Source organism: Dipodomys merriami, unplaced genomic scaffold, assembly GCF_024711535.1.
Source record: "Dipodomys merriami isolate MVZ:Mamm:240054 unplaced genomic scaffold, mDipMer1.0.p SCAF_14, whole genome shotgun sequence".
In the NCBI taxonomy this organism is placed as follows: Eukaryota; Metazoa; Chordata; class Mammalia; order Rodentia; family Heteromyidae; genus Dipodomys; species Dipodomys merriami.
The window spans coordinates 6,694,945-6,717,547 of NW_027202715.1; the positions used below are offsets into that span (position 1 = coordinate 6,694,945).

A 22,603-nucleotide genomic window follows, 5' to 3' on the forward strand; every position below is an offset into this window, starting at 1 on the left:
TATGAATACATGAATCTTGATCAATGTCATCCCACCATCATACTCTCCCATCTCCCCCAACACCCTCAAGTTATGTGGTTCATTTTGCACATAGGCACATGGACTATAATGACTACATTCCCTTGCCCTTCTGTTCTCCATTTCCCTTCTTTTTAATCTCACATGAGCCACACAGAGGAATGAGGTCTAGGTGCTTACACCTTAGCCTCAGTCAAACCTCTCTGACACTCTCCACACAGTGTACCACCTCTGACCCCCTCCTGGAAGCCCCTGGGATATTTGTGATGATGGGTAATGTGTGTGAAGATGTGACTACCACGGTTTCCATCACTGACTGTGGCTTCCAGGAAGAAAAGGGCTGAGCCCTTGCTCCCCAATACCCTATGTCATTCACAAGGCAGGTATCCAGAAATACTTGCTCAAATGATCATGTGGGTGACCGCCGGCTACCCAGCCCTACCTGCTGCTGCTGGGCCCGGAGATCACCGATCTCCTTCTGGTCCTCCTCGTGGAGCCGCTTCATGTCCTCCCAGGACTGCTGTAGTAGGTTCCGCTCCCGCAGTAGCTGCCCATTCTCCCGCCTCAGCATGTCTACGTCGTCCTTCAGCTGAGTCTGGTCACTCAGGAGCCGGCTGTGGAGTGTGCTAAAAGCCCCCCACAGACACACACACTGTCAGCACAGCTGGGCTCACACCCCCACCTCCACCTTGAGACCTCACTAACCCCTCCCGCCCAGCATCACCAAAGAAGACGCAGACAAGACTCCACAGCAGCCTGGCCAGCAGCACTCAGAAGCAGGCCAAAACCAGTAAAAAGCCAACTTCCAAAAAGACTCAAACCACTTGGTGATACTGGGGTTTGAACTCAGAGCCTCACACTTGTTTAGTTAGGCAATGTATTACTGATCCGTGCCGCTCGCCCATTTTTGCACTAGTTAATTTAAGATAGGGTCTCAAGTTTTGACTGTGCATATATTGAACCAATATTGATATTGAACCAATATCCGCCTATTTTATGCTTTCCTTGATAGCTAGGATAATAGGTACATACCTCTAAGCACAGTTTCTTCGTCAAGAGGGAGTCTCACAAGAGGTTTCTTTTTCCTATCTAGGCTAACTTTGAACATTGATCCTCCCTCGTAGCTAGGATTACAGGCATGAACCACAGCTCAGACCTGGTTTCAAATCACTTTTTAAAACCTTGTCACCAAAAGGAGCAGGGGTATCTCCCAAGGCACAGAAATTAGCCTTTACCTGGTAAAGGGCTGGTTCCTCCAAGTACTGGGAACTAGGCAAACAACAACAGGTGGGAAGACAAAGACTGTCTGAGGGGCACCAGGAGACCTAAGGAGTGCATGGGCCATCTGCCTGTGCCACAGAAGCTGCAGCAAAGCCCCAGACAGAGGCCCAGAGGCCCAGCTCAGGTCTGCCTGAGCTCCTGCCTTATGTAATAAATCACTTTTCTACATATATGCTTTGGAAGCTGGCAATTATTTTACATTAGAAAACCTGAGGTCCAGGGGCAATGGCTTGCTTGCTAAAAGCGATAGGCAGAACTAGAACCCAGGCTCCTGGCTTTACCAGAGATGAAGGGCAGATGGTAACTGTTCTATGGGTGCTAGGGCTGCCAGTAAGCAGGCATACTCACTGATAGAAGTCGGTCTCCTTGGCCACCTCCTCACACCTCTTCAACGCATTGGTGTGCTGGTTCTGCAGACTCTGCAGGTCAGACATGGCCCGCACACACTGGATTTTCAGCCTCTCGTAGTCAGGATTTAGCCTGTGGTAGGGCCTGGTCCAGAGAGCAAAACACCCTCATGAACACAAACCCCAAGGTTCATGATGACTGAGGACTGTCCTAAAGGTTCCCAGCCCCATGACTCCTACATCCTGGCCCCTTACATAACACAGCCACATGGTGCTTTTTAAAATTTGGTTATCCTGGCCTCCTTCGACCAACAGGGGCAGGAGCCCTCGGTGCCTGAGGCCCCTGCCTGGGTCTAACAGTGATGAACAGGGGTCAACTTGTTCTCTAGAAGCTCCCAGGAGTCTGTGCCATAGGCCCAGCTCCACTAGAAACTTGTCTTCAGAACAAGGATTCTCAATCTTGAGTACACATTAAAATACCAATCCCTTACTGATTATGTTAGTATCCCAGCGTGGTGGAGGTGCTGAGACCCAAACATGAGGATTTTTTTTCCAAGTGGTTTGTTTTTGCAATGCTGCGAACTAAGCCCAGGGCTTTACACATGCTCAGCAAGTGCTCTACCACGGAGACAGAGCCCAGCCTAGGACTGTTTTATGAACTCCACAGGGGACTCCATGGTGCAGCCAAGGTTAAGAATGGCCAAGTACAGTGGGAACCCCCCAGACCTACAGCATTGTATCATCCAGGAATTTGTCAGACATGTGAATTTGTCAGACATGCAAGTTCTCAGGGCCGGCCATAGGCACCCAGAATCACGTGCCCTGGAGCAGGGAAGCATAACTGGCTCCTTGTGCTTCTACAAGTTTGCTGGAAGATTCTCTTCAGTGTGGAAGCCCCTTCTCTACAGAAAGGATCAGAAAACTTTTTTTCCCCCCAGTCAAGGGCTAGTTAGCAAATACTTGGAGCTTTGCAGACTACACAAGTCATAAGTACTTTGACTTTGACTGCACAAGATACAGCCTTAGACAGCATGTAACAGATGAGCATGACAGGCTAATGTACCAGCTCATTCATGCTTACATGCATCCTGCCCTGGTGTCATCTGAGGGGCCTGTTCTCATTGAGATGGCCTCAGCAATCAGGCATCATCCTAAAGGCACAGACTAAAAACACACTGACTCTTATTGTTCCTAAGGCAGAGGTTAAATCCAAATGTTTGAATGAGGTCCCCTTACTGGACCCTTATCACTGTAGGAACTAAAGGAATAACAGCTCTGTGTCCTTCCTCCTGCAGGAAGGCTTGTGGGTCAAGCAGGTACACAGACTCTCTCCCTGCCCCACCCCATTGCCCTAGTATCTACCTCTAAAACCCAATAAATGGAGCAATGATTTTCTTCAAAACAAGGGTACTGGGTAGATTGCCCCTTCCTGAGAACACACATGGCAGAGAACAGTTAAAGTGTTTAGGGATCATAAAGAGCCCCTCTCAACAATGAGGCAGGCTGGGATCTTCTGGGAGATGTGCACACATGCCTAGGAATGGGATACAGCAGACAGGGGAGGCCTAGAGTGAGGGAGAGATGAGCCCAAGGCCTTCCACCCACCCAATGAGAAGCACCAAAGTAGGACCAGAGGCTTCCCACTGCTGCCAAGACCACCAACCCATCACCCGCAAGGCTAGGAGGCTGGTATCCACTCTTCAGTCACAAGCACACCATGGTCAGGGTGATAGGGGGAAACACATACACTCTTCTCAAATCACCAAGTTACGTGACTTTCAAGGAAGCAGAACAAGCCCGTGTGTCCAGGTTTCAGGTTCTGTCTCTGAGAAGTAGTTTGGGACACACAGTTTGGTCACAGGGCTGCCCTGGGAATGCATCCTGGCCCCTGGGAGCTAAGGGTAAGTGACTGGGGAGATGCATGGGCTACATGGAGCCAGGAGTCATTACTACCTCTTGTCGAAGGTTGTCCCATGGGTCGCGAAGGCCAGGCGCTTGCGCAGTTCATTCCTCTCGCGAGTCATCAGTCGCAGCTGAATGGAGAGGTTCTCCACCTTTTCGTTCACCTGGCGGTCGGTGAGGAGGGGTGGCGGCGACGGTGCCTTCCCAGTGGTACCTGTGGGCAGGTAACTGTAAGTGAATTTGGGTTGGGACGGTGTTCACATGGTGCCCCTCATTCTGTGATAGAGGTGGGCTCTCAGACAGCCCCCTTTCACAGGTGAGAACACAGAAAGCCAGAGGTGGGGCTGCAACCTGAGTCCAAAACCATCAGCCTTTGGCTGAGGACCCCGAGGACACCCACAATCTCCCTTACCTGGCTCTAACACCTCTGGGAATGGTTTAGGGCCCTCATCTTTGCATCCTGGCCTAGTGTAGACACGCTCGCTGTCACCCAGCCCGGGACATGTGGCACATGAGGGATTACTGGGAGCCCTGAGGAAGAGGGGACACTTGGAACCCAGTGAAGCTACCAGTGTCCAGGACAGCTGCCCAGAAGCTGGGGCCCACAAGTCAGGTCCCCATCCTTCCCCATCATGACTAGAAGCTTGGCTCAAGACTACGCAACAGTCCTACTGACTTGGGGACTTATCCAAACCACTCTAACTATGTCAGCTTGGAGGAGGCTGCCAGCTCACAGCTAAGCCAAATATGATGGAACACATGGAAGCACTGGGCTTACCTCTGACTGCCCAGCCTACCCCAGGCTCTCAAGCACCTGTCCCCAGCACCACAAGCACCTAAAGAGAGTACTGTGTGTTCCTTATGGTTTTACAAAACATTATTGCCACTCCCATCTCTGGGAAGAATGAAACCCATACATCCACTCAAATGTCCCAGAGAAGAGACTAATCAATGGTGGTTTTATAGCCAGTCCAGTCAATGGGTCCATCTGAAAGCCAGGCGTGGTTATTCACACCTGTAATCCCAGCTACTTGAGAGGCAGAGGTGAGAGGATTGTGAATTAAGAGGCCAGCCTGGAGTCAGAACGAAAGTTCTAGGGGCATATGGCTCAAGTATGGCTGGCGTGCTCGAGACCCTGGCATATTCAATCCCCAGACTGCAAAAGAAGTCCACGTAGGGCTGGGAATGTGGCTTACTGGTAGAGAGAGTAGTTATCTAGCAAGCATGAAGCCCTTGCTTCAATTCCTCAGTACCACATAAACAGAAAAAGCCAGAAGTGGTACTGTGCCCAGGCCCTGAGTTCAAGCCCTAGAAAAAAAAAAAATTCCACCTGACATCTCACCTCTGCCTTGGGAAACCTGTCAGAGGAGCTCATGGCAGTCATCTTCCTCAGGGGGGCTTAACCACCTGGGGACACAGTACCTGTTTTCTTAGTAGGCCCTGGGCATACAAGGGTATGTCTGTGACATCGTGACCACCCCTCTCCTGCTGGTCCTCATTGGCTGCTGGCTTGGGTAAACAAAGCTAAGTGTCAGTTCCTCCCTTGGCTTCACGGACAAAAGCTGGGCCTTGTATCTTCTAGGAGAACCAGGGAGGACAAGGAATTCAACACCATAGTGGAATTGGGCGGGGGTGGGGAGGTGAAGTTATGCTCCCCAGCCCAAGTTTCTAAGCTTCTTGATCTGAGGACCATTATACATTCTTAAAAATTAGTGACAACTTCTAAAGGCTTTTCAAGATATTTTTCATTTGTTTCATTTTGTTTGGTTGAAACAGAATTTTAGTATGTAGTCCAGACTGGCCTGAAATGCAAGAACTTCCTGCATCAGCCTCCCAAGTACTGGGATTACTGGAATGCACCATCATTCCTGTCTCCTGCTTTTTAAAATACGCACTGTATCTACTCAAGAATTACATACGAGGGGCTGGGAAGGTGGCTCAGTGGTAGAGTGCTTGCCTTGCATGCCTGAGGCCCTGGGTTCGATTCCTCAGCACCACATTAAGCAAAAAGAAAAAAGCCGGAAGTGGTGCTGTGGCTCAAGTGGTAGAGCGCTAGCCTTGAGCTGAAGAGCTGAGGGACAGCGCCCAGGCCCAGAGTTCAGGCCCCACGACCGGACCCAAAAAAAAAATAAAAAAAATAAAAATAAAAAAAAAGAATTACATACGAGATTAGGGATGACAATCAAGAATTTTTAGCCAGGCACTGGTGGCTCATACCTGTAATCCTAGCTACTTAAGAGGCTGAGATCTAAAACTTGTGGTTCAAAGAAAACCCAGGCAGGAAAGTCCATGAGACTCTTATCTCCAATTAAACACCAGAAAACTAAAGTAGAACTGTCACTCAAAGTGGTAGAGTTCTAGTCTTGAGCAAAAAGAGCTCAGGGACAGCGCCCAAGCCCTGAGTTCAAGCTCCACAACCAACCAAAAAATAAAAATAATAATTTTAAAATATTTAATAGTGTATTCTGGTACTGACACTTGAACTCAGGACCTCAAGCTCTCTCTTGGCTTTTTGTATTTAAGTCTGGTGCTCTAACACTTGAGCCACAACTCTACTTCCACGCTGGCTTTTTGCTAGTTAACTGGAGATAAGAGCAGTGATAGACTTTTGTGCCCAAGTTAGCTTTGAACTGCAATCTTCACAGCTTGGCTTCTGGAGTAGCTAGGTTAAAAATGTAAGCCACCAGTGCCCAGCTCTTTTATTTTTAAAAAACCAAAACCCTATATAGTCACACAAGATTGTTTAATGAAACAATGACTACCCTTTGGAGAACAAAAGGCCGTCCTGAAGAAAGTAGCAAGCTTTGCACTTTGTAAAGTGTCTACAGTCTGGCTTCACTAAGACAGCTGAAGTTTCATCTCTGTCCATCATACTCCAGGATGGAGCCTTTTGGAAAAATCCCACTCAACACCTGTGTGAGGATGGAAAAGTGAAAAAGGCAGGTGACATCCTATTACGCTGAATGACACTTTTGTTTTGTTTTGTTCATCCTAGGGCTTGAACTCAAGGCCTGAGTGCTTTCCCTGAGCTCTTTCTGCTCAAGGCTAGTGCTCTACCATTCTGCCACTGCTCCACTTCTGGTTTTCTGGCAGTTAATTGGAGATTAGAGTCTTACAAACTTTCCTGCCCAGACTGGCTTTGAACCCTGACCCTCAGATGTCAGCCTCCTGCGTAGCTAGGATTACAGGTGTGAGCCACTGGTGCCCAGAAAACAAAATAGTTTTGACCTCACAGGCCCCCTCCAAGGACCACCGAGGCAGCAGGCCAACCTGAGAACATTCCTTTCTATGCTACAAGCAAATTCAAGAAGCAGGTGGACTTGTTTACAGTTGGACAGTATTCAAGTTGGCCAAGGAGAAAAGTGGCTTAAGCCAAAGTGGTCAGTTGGAGTGGAGATGCCCAGGTAACCCTCTTGGCCACCAATAGGCTCTGGCTATCCAGAAGAGAGTGATGTAGAGACAGAACATGGTTATCAGATGCACCAGGCTAGTCTTGCCTACAGCCCAGAACTAGCCAGCACAGTCCCCGTCTAGAGCCATCACTTCTCAACAAACCTCAGCGAGGCCACAGAACTCCTTAGCAATACAGACTTTCAGGTGCCAGCCAGCCCCACTGGCTCAGAAATGCTGGGTCACCCCCAGCCCACAGCACTTGGTGTCTTTCCTCTCCCAGTACCTCTGATGCTGATGTAAAGTCTGAGACTTTACATCTGTCCTGGACCGGAGCTGCATCTACAGGCCAGAGCGGGCTTCCTCCAACTTGTCCAGAAATCACTGCAATTACAGGCACCTACCACAGATGAAGTTCAGCCACCACTCAGCCTCTCACTGGAGACTTGGTCTAAACAAGCCTCCAGCTCAGCTCTTCCCCTACCAGGAATGAAAGGAGAGGATTCCGGAGAGCAGCTGCAGCCTTGCCAGTTCTGGCTCTCCAGCCAGACACTAATGCGCTGGAATCCTTGACTCCTGGTCTGCTTTTCAGGAACCCAAAGCAAGACAAGCAGCAAAAACCAGTTGCTTCCAGGTGGCTCCAGGCACCAGAGCAATGCTAGAAGGCCCAATGCAAGTCATCTCCACCCGCTCCCCCTGGTCAGAACTCACCTTCCCCAGAGCTGTTCTTTCTATTCCTCTCCCTCACCTCCGGCTCCTGGAAGCTTTGTAAGATTCGGGCTTTTGCCTCACAGCAAGCCCCGTGGACACTGAACTCAACATGTTCCGAGAGAAGGGCATGTTCCCACATGTCTGGTGACTTGAGAAAAGCATGTTTCCCAGGGTTGCTCCTGACCCCAAAGGTTGGTCAAAGGTCAGGAAACAGCTTCTGCCTTCCGGGTAACTCCCTTTCTCCTCCAACCCACCAGAAGCCTCCCTCCCCTCCCAGGAGTTGTCTCTGGGACCCAGGAGAAGTTCTTCAGGTACTGCTAACAAGCCAGGAACCTCTCCATTCTTAAGAAATCGGCTACTTTGATCAGCATGGAATTTAAGGCTTATTTTGCAAATACTACCCAGGAATGTCTCTTCCCCATCCTTTAAAACCTCTCCAGTTACCCAAGATGAGAAAAAAGCAGGCTAAGAGAAATTAGGTCAGAATAAATGGAGAAGAAGAAGATATGCTTCTTGAAACAAGCTATCACTCAGGGCAAGTTGGAGGAACAGGTTACAGTGAAGGGGGTGGGAATCTTGCTGAGCAGAACTCCCCCAAGAGGCCTCTGCGGAAAGATACTGCAGCCTAAAGTTACTGGCATAGGGGTGACGACCTGTTCGCAGGTGAAGCGAGGGACCATCTGAGGATCCAAGCTCTCCAGGGGAGTCCCCAAGCTCTGGCCATCAAGAGAGAATTGGGATGGCTCACACTACTCTCAGGCTCTCAGCTACTCAGGAAGCTGAGATCTGAGAACCAGAGTTCCAAGCCAGCCCAGGGAAGAAAAGCCTCTGACACTCTTATCTCCAATTAACCAGCAAAAAGCCAGAATAGAGGCTGGGAATGTGGCTTAGTGGTAGAGTGCTTGCCTAGCATGCGTGAAGCCCTAGGTTCGATTCCTCAGTACCACATAAATAGAAAATGCCAGAAATGGTGCTGTGGCTCAAGTGGTAGAGTGCTAGCCTTGAGCAAAAGAAGCTCAGGGACAGTGCCCAGGTGCTGAGGTCAAGCCCCAGGACTAACCAAAAAAAAAAAAGCCAGAGTAGAGCTATGGCTCAAATGGTAAAGTGTCAGCCTTGAATGAAAACAGCTAAGGAAGAGCAACAGGCCCTGGGTTCAAACCTCAGTGTGTCCCCTCTTCACACCACACACACACAACAAAGGCAGAAATCTGGGCAGAATACACACACACACACACACACACACACACACACACACACACACACACACACACACACACACACACACACACACACACACACACACACACACACACACACACACACACACACACACACACACACACACACACACACACACACACACACACACACACACACACACACACACACACACACAGAGAGAGAGAGAAATCTGGGCAGTATACCCAAAAGCCTCAAATGCTAAGAGCTGCTAGTATCCATCAGAAGCAAGGAGGGAGATCCAGGGCCATTCAAGTCTCAGCGTCTTCAGAGAACATGGGCCTTACTGATACTCTGACTCAGACTTCTGGCCTCCAGAACAAGCAGTCCCACTGCAGAAGCAGGGCAGCCCCTCTCCTCACGCTGCCCTCCCACACTGTCGTGGCTCCTCCCCTCCCACAGACCGTAGGATCCAGGGGTGAAGAGATGACATGTGCCTGATAGCACTATGCTCCAAGGCCACCACCCCTGGCATACCACAGGAGTCCAGGAAGCGAAGTAATGAGCCACTGTCCCTGGCTAGCTCTGGAATCTCAGAGTATCAGTCCTCCCTATGTCTCTATGGGGCATGGGAGCATAATAATTGGACCCAAAGATCTCTGTGAGCCGTTCAGTTCAGAAAGTCCAATTACATTCCTAACAAAGCAGACCACGAGTCAAGGATTCCAGCGTGTGAGTGTCTGATTGGTGTGCACATTGAGGTCATATAGGCCCAGCATTCTCAGAGTAGGACAATCAGGGATGTCTGACAGAGGGATGTAACCAGGGCTCAGAGGCCTGGGAAGGTGAGTAGGGGATGTGTCTTTCCTGCTGTCCCAGTGAGCTGGAACAGGGCTGGCCTTAACTGACAGGATTCTGGAACCCAGGCCACTGGAACCCAGGAGAGCATCTGATACAACATCAACTGGCTCCACTCTTGTCCCAGTAGCCACACACTGTCCCACTTACAGAAGATAACCTCAGAAGGGGTTGGTCTCACTGAACCAGGTCTTTGGAGAAGCAGGCTCACTGAGAAAGCCTACACTCTTAAAATGAAGAAATGGCCAAATATATGGTCTTCAATACCAGCTTCCCTCTTAACACCAAAGTCAGACTTTTTTTTTTTGTATCAATGCGGGGGCATGAATTTGGGGACTGGGCACTGTCCCTTAGCTTTTTCACTCAAGGCTAGCACAATACCACCTGAGCCACAGCTCTACTTCTGGATTTTTGATAATTAGAGAGAAGGGTATTCTCAGGCAAGCTCAGAACCTTGATCCTCAGATCTCAGCCTCCTGAATAGCTAGGATTACAGACATGAGCTACGGGCACCTGGCCAGAGCCAGACTTTTGAGATAAAAACAGAAAACAAAACAAAAAGTTTATGGTATCCACAGAAGATGATTCCACAAGTAACTGCGCAGGAAAGACCACTCTCTTCTGATGTCTGGGACCCTTCCTGGGCTGTCCTAACTCCAGACCCAACCCTGGTCCATCTGGCATCCCTAGGAGGATGCTACTCACCCACACTGCTGAGCGAGCTGCTACTCTCCGAGTCTGACGGCATGATGGACAGGACACTGTAGGTGGAGCCTGGGGACAGAAGGGGAGACCATGTGTTACTAACCCAAAAGGGCCATGCACAGACAGTCCAAACACTATCAGACCAGCTGCTCTGCAGGCACTGTGAGGCTACTAGAGCCACTGCCACACCAGGGAACTTGAGTCCAGGTTCACGGGAGGTGTGGTGGACATAAGTTAGAACAGGTTTCCACCCAGCCTTCTACCTCACTTTTCCACCCCAGAGCTGACCAACATGCAGAGAGAGCCAGGGTAGTCAGGGAGCTGGCTTTTTCTTAGGATACCTGGGACAGATTCAGTGAAGGTACAGCATGCCCCAGCCCTATTGGGGTATAAAGATTTCCTGCAGTTTTATCAGTATAGTTTTGGCTTCCATGCAGGGAGTGATAGAGCACATAGAAAACCAGCCCAACAAACCACTTTCTCCCTAGCTGTTGTGCTCTTTCATTCTAAGCATATTCAAGCTCCATCGTTGGCAATTTGATATTCAGCGTCTAACCCTCAATACAAGTTACTTAATAGGCTTGGGGTATGACAAACTGGTAGGGTACACACTTAGCATGCATGAAGCCCTGAGTCTAATCGCTAGTACCAAAGAAAAAAAGAAAAGGACTGGAAATGTGGCTCAGAGGTAGTACCTGCCTAACAAGCACAAAACTCTGAGTTGAAATCCCAGTCCTACCAAAAGAAAGAGGAAGAAGAGAGAAATAGAAAAAGAAGAAAATCAAGTCACTTTAAAAATTATCATCAATTATACTGTCACCAAAGCCAGTAAGCTCATTTTTGTTTGTTTGTTTGCTTGCTTGCTTGCTTGGTTTGTGGGTTTGGGATCTACACTTAATGTTGTTAATTGCTGGCTATGGGCATAGAACCATCATGGTTTGGCTTCAATTCAAATGTTTTCAAAACCAGATGGACACCAGGTGCCAGTAGCTTATGTCTGTAATCCTAGCTATTCAGGAGGCTGAGATCTGAGGACCCTAACTTAAATCCAGCCCAGAAAAAATTGTCCATGAGATTCTTTTTTTTTGGGGGGGGGGGTCTGGTCGTGGGGCCTGAACTCTGGGCCTGGGCGCTGTCCCTCAGCTCTTCAGCTCAAGTCTAGCACTCTACCACTTGAGCTATAGCGCCACTTCCGGCTTTTTTTTCTTATGTGGTGCTGGGGAATCGAACCCAGGGCCTCATGCATGCAAGGCAAGCGCTCTACCACTGAGCCATCTTCCCAGCCCCATCCATGAGATTCTTAATTGCATTTAACCATCAAAAAGCTAGAAGTGGAGTTGAGGCTCAAGTAGAACACCAGGCTTGAATAAAAAAGCTAAAGAACAGTGCCTAGGCCCTGAGTTCAAGCTTCAGAACTGACACAAAAATAAAAAAGAAAGAGAGGTGAATGGAGGAGGGAAGAAGGACAGGACAGGACAGGACAGGCCTGGTATCAGGAAGAAACCCTAGTCAAGAAGTCCAGGTCCTGAGCAAAGCGCTCAATCTGCCTGCCTCTGGTTCCTGGCTTGCATGATGAGATTCAACTACCTAGGTGATAAAGTTCTGTGCCTCTCTCCTTTCAGCAATGATATTTCACATGGAAGAATGGAAACAAAGTGTGGCACTGCTCTCCAAGACCACAACTTGACATGAAACTAAAGACAAGGGCAAAACCAACTCCACTAGGAACCTGGCCTGAACAAGTTCAACAGGCAGAGATGGCAGGTCACGGCACATCTAATGGGAGAGATGCACATTCTATTCCTAGAACGGAAAGAACTATGCAACAAAGAGGTGTGTAGCTGGCCAGAGTGGATGAGCCTGAAATGGGATGTCTGTAGTTCAGGCATTGAACAGGTCAGGGCTCTGCTGTCAGAAAGTTGCCAAGAACTGATGAGATCCCAGGTTCCAGAAGTAGAAATGCGGGGTCAGATGTCAAGGGTTCTCTTCCAACCCAACTCTGGACTTACCATGTAAGACTTGTGTACTCTCAGAAGGTAAAGAAGAGAGATACGGAGATGGGGTAAACAGGGCAGGGGACAGGAGGAAGAGCCCACCAGGAGGCAGGAGAGACCCTTAGAGAACACCCTTCATAAATGAAGGCCTCAGAAACAGAAGGCAGTTAGCTGGCAGGTATATACCAGCAAAGGAGATGAAAGGAGAGAAAAAAGAGGAAAAAGGAGATTCTAGAGATGGGGAGGTCTAGAACCAGTGGCCAGGAGTGACCAGTGGCCTCATCACTGAGTTGTCTGCAAGTCTCTGAAGTCTCTGAAGAGAAAGGGGGCCGGGCAAGTGTTGGGGTCTAGCAGGACTGTCAAAGGGATAACACTGTCCCCTAGGGCCTCCAGAACCAGGCTGGGAACAGTGGGTGATGCTGGACAAGGCTGCAGCTCCACACTGACACAGCGGCCTGGAGAGGAAAGACTAAGAGGACAAGACCACAGGACATCCACTCATCTAGCTCTTACAACAGGCATTAGCACATCATCTGAGGGGAGATAGAACTGAAATACTCCCACATTCAGGCCTAAAATCCCATGTGATCTCACTAGACACATGAATAAATCCTGTCCAGATTCCTGAATTCCAAGTCTGATCCACACCATTACTTTTGCTCTGTACTTCACATCGCCATTTCTGTCTCAGTAGGACAAACGACATCACACCTTTCTTCAAATCCTCTCTCTTCCCACGTCTGTACTCATTAAATCCAATCAGCCAATGCACAGACATCTCCAAGGCACAAAAACCCAACACCACATCTATTTTCTTAGCTCAACTGCCACACTTTTATTAAATGCTTGCTTTTTTTCTCTATGAGGATAAGGAAGGCTGACCAGCTGGTATGTGGTGGATTGTTTTTGAAAAGACACCTACTCAGGAAAGCAGGCACAAATACATGCTCCCACACACACCTCCAGACATCCATCTCTGTGTTTCAGCTCAACTAAGCCTGTGACAGTATGGCCCGCGCTCTGGTAGCCAGCAGCCAGCCACCACTGCCAGAACAGAACGCTTGCTTCTTTCTCAGTACTGGCGCCCACAGTGCCCCATCTTCCAGTAAACCACCCCTCCTCTCCACATCGTCTCTCTCCTCCCCCGTGGCGAGTTTCCACTGTTAATTAAGCTTGGCAGACACACTCCTTTCTCTCCACTCGACTTCTTTCCTCACTGGGGGTGTCCACCAGCCAACCTACATATTTTTATCCCTTTTCCCTGTCCCCCAAATCCTGACTGGGCTTTGGAGGCTCACAGGGGTGGCATGACATCTTTACCTGCATCTCTGGACATCACCTTGGCCCCCTACTCCAGGCAGCTGGCAAGGCTCCTGGAGGCTAGTGGGGGGCTACTGATTAAGATTGGACAGGACCCAGTTTTTACAATGTTCCCAGAGCATTGGACGTCACTAAGGGGGTAAAGGCCCTGTGCTGACATTGTCTGGATCCTGCTTTGTTTCTGTGGCTATTGTCGTGTTAAAGGCCTGTGTGGTTAGGGCTGTCGGGAAAAGGCAAAGGAGTCACTCCCCCAAGTCACACAGTGTCCCTTCTAAAAACCAGCAGCTTCCAGAAGCTGGGGGGGGGGGAAGCGGGGGGGGGGGGAGGCGTTAAGAGAGTATCTGATGTCATCTATGTCTGGGATTTCACAATTAAATCTGGAGGCCAAAAGGAGCCCCAGCTCAGCCCAGTGCCTCCTGATGCCCTGTGCAGTCCCCAACTCAAGGGAGGATGCAGGTCCGCATGATCCACTGTAGGCCCGCCCCACACTGATGCCTGAGGCAGCTCAGAACGTGTTCCCTGGGTCCCAGGGAGGAGGACAGGGACCACCCTGGTGAAGCTTAGGTGACTGCGGACTGTTGTCATCCCACTCCCTGGCCACACACAGACACGAGACAGCAGGGCCCCAACCACCACCTCTGGCCTGCACCTACAGAGCTATTGAGTAGACCTGAGGAAAGTTAAATGCTGTGGAAACAGATCAACAAAAGGCAAGTGTATAGGCCCCAGGGTCCTACATGGAGATTCTTTACTGGTCACAGGGCAGGTGGGGGTGGGGCCTGAGAAGACATGCTAACACCCTCCACTCAACCGGTGGTGTGGGGATGAAGAATAACCAGCTAACTGTTGATATGCTTCCCATGTGCCTTCGATAAGAGTAATAAATCTTATAAATAACGAGTAACCAGGATGCAAATGGAAGCTCACAGAAGCCCAGAGGGAGGCAGAAGCTCCTGGAAGACAGCTGGCCTGTGACCCTCAGGATCGCCCTGTTACACACATTGTCGGTGTCCTTCCGCAAGAGTCCAGGCCAGCTAATTGTATACTGTGTGACTCAGCCCCACTGAGACCACTTCAAAAGCACTTCCAGTAAAATCCTTCAAGTGATAAGGGGACCCATGGCTACCCAGGCCAGGAGATGAGATGGAAGTGCACCCCTTACACATCTCTGCTCATCTGGAGTTACTTACTTCCACCCTGGTAACCTGCTCTGGCCAAGCCGGCACAACCTTCCGGTCTTTCACAAGGAACACCTGAGATCCCTGGATCTCAGGGCACAGGGACGCTAACCTCTCCGCCAGCCACTGCAGAAGGAAAGCTGCAGCTCCCTGAAGGCTCAGGGTCCCCAAAGTAGGAGCTACCAGCAACCTTTCCACCTGAGCCCTTCCTCAGCTCACACCTGCCACTCCCAGAATCCTGCAGGTCCAGTCTCCCCACATCTGTCCCATGCTCTGCAGAACTCTGGGAAACAAGCTAAGGCCCAGGAGCACCAGAGGCTGCTCTGCTGCTGGAAGACTCAGAAGAGGGCTCTCCCCCTCTCAGAGCCTGGGGGCAAAGGAGATAGTAGTGACCAGCCTGGCGCCAGCCTGCCTGGGTTTATTCCCAACTCTGCCATTACTAGCTGTGTGCCCTCAGGTAAATCCCTTATCCTCTCTGTGCCTGCATGCACTTATCTGTAGAATAGGATGTAAGGAATGCTTTCAGCATAGACCTACTGGGAGATCAACACAGTGAGTACATGAAGTACCTGAAATAGTATCTGCATGGCTGCATGGCCAGGCAGCAGCCTCCAGTGTGAGCTGTTGTGCTACCGTGAGCCAGCCTGCCAAGGCAAGGCTCTTCCCACCCTGCCCTTCTCCATTCCTGCACCACCCAAATTGAAGGCTGTGACCCAGAGATGAGGTCCAGTGAGTAAAGCAAACCATCAGCAAGCAGGGACCTCTCTAATAGTAACAATTACAGCAGCTAATAAGCATGGAGCACTGTGAAGTCCTGGGACTGTTCAATGTTAACTCCAACAGAACCCTGAGGTTGTCATTAGTTGTCCAGTTTACAGAGGAGGTAATGAAGGTCACATTATGCAATTGGCTTAAAGTTGTAAAGCCAATAGGAGAAATCCCCAAGCAGGTTCTGCCTGCTGGGTACAAAGGTATATCCCAGGTGCTAGCCAAGCCTCACTCCAAAGCCTCTGTTCCAAGTACACAGAGGAGGTAGTGAGAGTTGCTCACCTGGGGGTCGGGGTGGGGGAAGAGGGGCCAGTCCTACCTTCCCTGCTTTGACAGGGTTTTCCTTCCCTGATAGAAAACTCCCATGCAGAACTTTATTCAGGACAGCCCAAGACTACACAAGCTGTGACTCTAAAGTTGGAGGCTAACAAACTCAGCCACTTCAGGCCCTACCTCTGTGTCCCACCGGCCCACCTGAGGGCAGAAGGACCCTGACCTTCCCAGGTGCACAGACAGCTGGAGCCTCAGGCAGCCTGGTTTGCCTTCACTATACATAATTCACCCCAAAGCTGTAGGTTTGCACTTTAGGGTGTGCGTGTATGAGTGTGTATGTGTGTGTGTGTGTGTCTGTTTGTCTATGTTCATGCGTGCATATGCATGTGCATGTGCATGTGCCAGTACTGAGGCTTGAACTCAAATCCTAGGCACTGTGCCTTAGTGTTTGTTTGTTTGTTTTTCTCTCCTCAAGGCCCCACATCCAGCTTTTTGGTGCTTAATTGAAGATTAAGAGTCTCAAGGATTTGTCTGGATTTGTCTGCCCACAATGGCTTTGAACCTCAAATTCTCAGATCTCAGCCTCCTCAGTAACTCTAGGATTACAGGTGTGATCCATAGGCCCCTGGCTCGAACTTTAGGTCTGTATGTGGTTCCCTTAACCACCAAGTGCAGCCTGAGAACCCCAGCACAGGCCTGGCACTACCCCGGACCTTTGAGTCACTATCAGGAGGCTGGCCTCTGAAAGGGGAACTGGGAAATGGGAGTGTGAATCCTGGATGTGAGCTGTGAGAAATGTGGGGATCAGGAAGGGAAGGAACAGAACCATCTGAACCTCAGGAATCTCAAGTCCGTTTTGCCTCCCCCCTCCTTGAACACCAAAAATGTCCCAAGGCTAAAACATGACAAGGAAAGGAAAATGAACCATGCACATCCAGAATTAATCAGTCAGCTCATGAAATAAAGGCCTTTCCTACTAACTGCTGTCTTGAGGGGAGGAGGAGCGAAATGTGTGTGCTGTTATTTGTTTAATTAGTGTAGAAACAGAAGATGAAGGTCTCCAAAGACTCAACAACAGCAAGACAGTTGCTCCTCCCTCCACCAGCCTGGAGATGGCCTTGGGGTCGGCACAAGCAGGAATCCTTTCAGAATTTCCATATCCTCCAGGTCAGGGATGGAGGGAGGAAAAGCAGAAGGGGTCCTGGAACCATGAACCCGCACCAGCTCTACCTATCACCAAAAAGAACTGCTGCTTTTCCTCCAACCCTGACCCCATTTACCTGAAACTCAAGTGCACAGCCACTGCCTCCTCCAATATCCAGAGACAATCCCTTCCTCTTCCTCAAACTGAAAAGAGCCCTACACACACACATACACATACACACACACACACACTTACTAGAGCCCCCCCTCCACACTTACTTCACCCCAGCAAAATCTGGCCATGCAATGCCATCGTATTGCCACAACTCAACCACAGAAAATGGGGAAGGAAGCAATTCAAATGCACAAAAGGATGTGGGTTGTCTTTACACATGAGCAACCCACAGGAAAGAAAGTAGCAAGAAGCCAGGCACTGATGGCTTACACCTGTAATCCTAACTAATCAGGAGACTGAGATCTGAGGATCATGGTTCAATGCCAGCCCAGACAGGAAAATCCATGAGACTCTTATCTCCAATTAACCACTAGAAAACAATAAGTAGAACTTTGGCTCAAAGTGGTAGTGTTACCTTTGAGCAAAAGAGCTTGGGGGCAGTGCAGAGGCCCTGAGTTCAAGCTCCATAACCATCAAAGCAAGAGAAAATATCCCCATATTTTATATAAGGGGGGAGGGGAATGGATTCACATTCTCAACCTCAAAAGACAGCAAATAGGAAGTGGCACTGTGGCTCAAGTGGTAGAGCACTGCGTTGAGCATGGAGGCTCAGGGACAGCGCTCAGGCCCTGAGTTCAAACCCCGGACTGGCAAAAAAAAAAAAAAAAATGATAGCAAATAAAACCAAGTGTACCAGGCCTCTATAAGTCAAGTGTCCCTGGAATTCAAGCCCACTAGACATCTATGAGTAGTCCTGACAGCAAACAGGCCCAGTTTCCCCTCAAGAGACAAGGACCTCTGCCTGCATCATCACACTTGCTACCCCAAACTTCTACACATGCAAATGCTTGTGCAGAACAGAGAAGGTAAGATCCATGGTTTCTCGGCAGACCCAGCTCTCAGAGCCAAGGGAATCCCTGAACCACATACCCCGAATAACCTGCAGATATCTGTCCAGGGGAAGCTGAGGTGAGCCGGGTCTCATAGCAGACTCCTGGCCAGTGCCAGGAGTTAAACACCCCCCTCGGACTGATGGGTAGGCTATGGTTTGAAGTACCCACAGTGAAGGTAAGGACGAAGGCACTTCCAGAAAAAGAAATGCCATGGGCCAGCCGCTGGCTTGAGTGTTAAAGGAGGCACAGTCAACACAAATTTTGGTCAATGGTTCCCAAGCTGGATGTTCATCAGAAATCACCCAGCCTGCTGCTTAGAAATGCCGTGTTTCAGGACACTCAGCATCTTCAATAATCCAAATTTTTAAGACGTTGTTGATAAACAGGGTAGGTTGGGGAATCCTACCAGGTCTGTATATACAGCTTGGCCTTACTGCCCTGAATCTTATACTGACCCTTTGCTGGAAGTGTCCAGTCTCCCAAGGCCATCCCTGGGGCCCTTATGACTACAAACCATATAAGAACAGTGGTAGAGACTATTACAGGCTAAACTATGTTCCCACCCGCACCCCCTCAAATTCTAATGTTGAAGCCCTAACCCTCTGCGCATCAGAGTACAACTACATAGTACAACCGTATTAGAAGATGTGGGTGAATTAAGACAGAGCTGCCAGGACAAGCCCTAATCCAACAGGACTGGTGTCCTTATAAGGAGATGAGATTAGGAATAGCTGTAAAGGAAGACTCGTCAAGTGAGACACAGGAAAGAGACAGACACTGGAAAGCCAAGGAGAGAGGCCTCCAGTGATACCAATTCTGCCAACACTTTGATTTTTGGCCCTCAGGCCCCCAGAACTGTGAGACAACAGAACCCTGTTATTTCAGCTCCAAGTCTGTGGTGCTCTGCTATGGCAGCCATGGCAAAATCACACAGTGACTAGCAGTCACTCAGTGCCCCAACATACCAACACCTGTGTAACAGCTCTTCCCAGCACACACACCATCCACATGGGCATCATGAAGCACCATCAGATGCAGACGCTGTCTTACTTAAAGCTCATACCACCCTGGGGAGAGAGATACTGCTACTGGCTCCATTTTGCACTTAGGAAGCCCAAGATTTTTGAAACATGAAGGAAGTAGCCACAGCCAGGCACCCGTGGCTCACACCTGTAATCTTAGCTACTCAGGAGGCTGAGATCTGAGGCTTGAGGTTCAAAGCTAGTCTGGGCAGCAAAGTCCGTGAGACTCTTCTCTCCAATTAATCACAGAAGAAGCCAGAAATGGTGCCATGGCTCAGGTGGTAGAGTGCTTGCTTTCAGCAAAAGAAACTCAGGAATAATGCCCAGGTCCAGAGTTCAAGGCTCAGAAAAAAAAAAAAAAAGAAGAAGAAGAAGGAGCCAGAAATAATTCAGCTATCCAGAAATGACCAGATTCACTACCTCAAAGGAAGGCCTGAGCGTAGCAACAGCCTGGCTGCCTCTGCCTCCTAAGCCCCCCTCCCACCCATTCCTCACCCACTACACAGCCAGTCCTGGGCTACCTGAAGCCACCTGCTTTCTCCCCTGACCTCCATCCTCAGGCCCCAAAAGATTCTTAAAAGGAACCCAGACCATCTCCTTCTACTTCCCATAGCTCTGGACTTTCTCTTCATACCTTTCCTTTCATACCCTTCTCTTCATACCTTCCATCTTAATAGGTACTGTAGTGCTTTGACAATCTCTCTCTCATCTCTCTCTCTCTCTCTCTCTCTCTCTCTCTCTCTCTCTATATATATATATATATATGTATAGTGCTAAAGAAAATTAAGGGAAGAGATTCTACTGAGTCTTCAACTTATGCACAAAGAAGTCATCAAAACTAAGAATTAAAAAAAGAAAAAAGGACAAGCTTCCTTTGCCAATGTCCCGTCAACCAAGATGAGATAAGGGGCCTCCCGGGGGCAGGAACAAGGCTGCTGGGCCCAGTGAGTCCATCCAGGCCATCTCCAGAAAACATCTATTTTTAAAAGCCCTTTTCATTTCATCACATTTCAGAAAAACAAAGCGGAGACCTTGAGGGGCAGACAGACAGACTCCGCAGCCACAGGCCATACGTGTGCTTGGAGCAACAGCAGCCACGCAGAGCCAGCGAGAGCCAGCCAGTGATTCTCATCTGAAAAATTCAGATCTCTCATGGCAGATGGGGCTCCCACACCGCGTCACCAGCAGCAGCAGCAGCCCCACAAAGTGCCAATTTTCATATTTCCTAGGACCCGAGGGGCTCCCGGCTTCTTAGCTTAAATGGAAACTGTCAGAAAGAATTTTGTGCAAACATGCGTTTTCCTCGGGGGCAAATATTCTGAGTCTACAACTTGCTCTTTCATTTTCCAAGAGCTTTTTTTGCTTTTCTGTCCTTGGTGACTACATCAAAGATGAGATGGGCCGAGGGGAGAGCTGTGGGGACATCAGAACAGAGCAAATAATAAGTGCAGGAAGAGCAAGAGGAAAATAATGCTCAAGCCCTCCAGGTCTCCTCCCTGTGTTATCACATCTTCTCCCAGGACAAGCCGGAGGCCTTGAAAGGGCAACAGTGCCAAAGAATGCACAAAAAAACTGAGCCAGGGATGGCAGAATTCCTAGGTGAAGAGGGTAAAGAGGGGTTAAAAGCATTACCAGTCAGGCACTGACATCTCATGCCTGTAATCCTAAGGATTACAGTTCAAAGCCATTCTGGGGAGGAAAGTCTAAGAGACTCTTTATCTCCAATTAACCACCAAAAAGCAAGAAGTGGAGCTGTAGAGCAAATGATAGAGCGCCCACCTTGAGCAAAAAAGCTAAGGAACAGCACCTGGACCTAAGTTCAAGCCCCAGCACAGCACAAAAAAAAAAAAAAAAAAGGAAAGAAAGACAGACAAAGGATTGCTAATATTCATCAGGCAGAGCTGCTGGACAGCTTTAGCTAATGATGCTCTTCTGAAACTGTCTTAAAGGTCCAGTCACTTTTTCATCTAGGGCCATTCATTGGCACCTCCTAAAATAGTCAACAGATAAAGAATATGCCCAAACCCACTTCCACACCACCAGTGAGTGTAGGCAAATGGAATTCTAAAGCAAAGACATCTGCAAGGACCATCCCAATCCATAAATAAACACCTGCCATTCAAGCTGCGTGTCAGACTAGCCAAGTTGATCTGAGACATACAGTCTCTTTTGTAATATGTGAAGAGTTGTAGGGAAGGGTGTTTTGGGGGGAGGACGGGGATGATGGAAAGATCCCTTCAGGAAAATAGGGGGAGTTGTCAAAATTGAAACATTCAAGTCTGCGAAAGTCTCAGCTCCCCTTGGCATTATGCATTTCAAGGAAACAAGGGAAACACCTGGCCAGGAAAAAGTCCACAGCCCACAGGGTAACCTCCCAGGCCTGAGCAAGTCTGTTTCTGTCTTGAGGGAGGGAGAGAGGAAGAAAGAGAGAGAGAGACAGAGACAGAGAAGAAAGACAGAGGGACAGAGAGAGGGGGGAAGGGAGAGAGGGAGAGAAGGAGAGAGAGAATGTGTTTTTAACCCCTCTTCATCTGGGAATTTTGCCATCCATACCACCATTTTTCATGACCAATACTGGGCTTGAACTCAGGGCTTGGGCTCTGTCCCTGAGCTGTTTTGCTCAATGTTAGCACTCTATCACTTAAGCCACACAGCTCTACTTACAGCTTTGTGGTGGTTAAGAGTCTCACAAACTTTTCTGTCCAGGCTGGCTTTCAATCTCCATCCTTAGATCTCAGCCTCTGAGTAGCAAGGACACAGGCATCAACCACCAGTGCCTGGCCTTTATGTTCTTCTGTACATATATTCTAAAAGTTGAGTCTTATAGGTAAAATTTCTAGCCCAAAGCAATGTATGTTTTCTTTTACATAAGTTGTATTTGGAAATTTACAAGGCCCTAATCCTGTCTGGGCTGGCTTCAAATCACAATGCTAAGATCTCAGCCTCTTGAGTAGCTAGGATTATAGATGTGAGCCACCAAGTTCCAGCTGACAGTGAAGTTTCTTGATACATGCTACTCTGCATGAGAAAAGAGTCTTCGCTAGAAATTGAGGGGACAAGAGTCTTTTCAATTTTGTGCTCTCCAACATCCCCCCCAAAAAGGGGGAGGTGGTCTATTGTGGCACCTTGCTCGAAGCAGTCTCCAAGAATGCCAGCCACCCCACTCAGGCTGACAGTGCCCTCTGTCCATGCTCACCACAAAGGCCACTTGTTTCCCATGAGTGCCCAGAGCAGTGGCAGAACCAGTTGGCCAAGTCCAGGAGCTGTGGTCCTGGTGGCTGGGTGGTGACAAGGACACACTGTGACCTCAGCAGATAATTAACAAGGTGGTATTGAGTTACCAAGCTCCAGAAGGTCGCTGCCAGGAAGGAGACGGGGCAGGATTCTGCTTCTAGACCCAAGAAGGGGTCAAGCAGAGTGAGCCACAGGCTGTATCATCTCTGTGT

At 49.1% G+C, this 22,603-nt stretch overlaps 1 protein-coding gene across 2 annotated transcripts in view; it reads right to left on the minus strand.

The window, feature by feature from the left end:
• Dlg5 (discs large MAGUK scaffold protein 5) overlaps positions 1 to 22,603 on the minus strand; it is a 105,124-nt gene that overhangs the window by 47,535 nt on the left and 34,986 nt on the right. For both annotated transcript variants that reach the window (XM_070020693.1, XM_070020692.1), the window contains exons 2-5: positions 10,392 to 10,460; positions 3,600 to 3,762; positions 1,648 to 1,791; positions 461 to 644 (exon numbers count right to left, since the gene is read on the minus strand). In XM_070020693.1, coding sequence (XP_069876794.1) covers positions 461 to 644; positions 1,648 to 1,791; positions 3,600 to 3,762; positions 10,392 to 10,460 — 560 coding nt within the window. The remainder of the gene's footprint in view (positions 1 to 460; positions 645 to 1,647; positions 1,792 to 3,599; positions 3,763 to 10,391; positions 10,461 to 22,603) is intronic.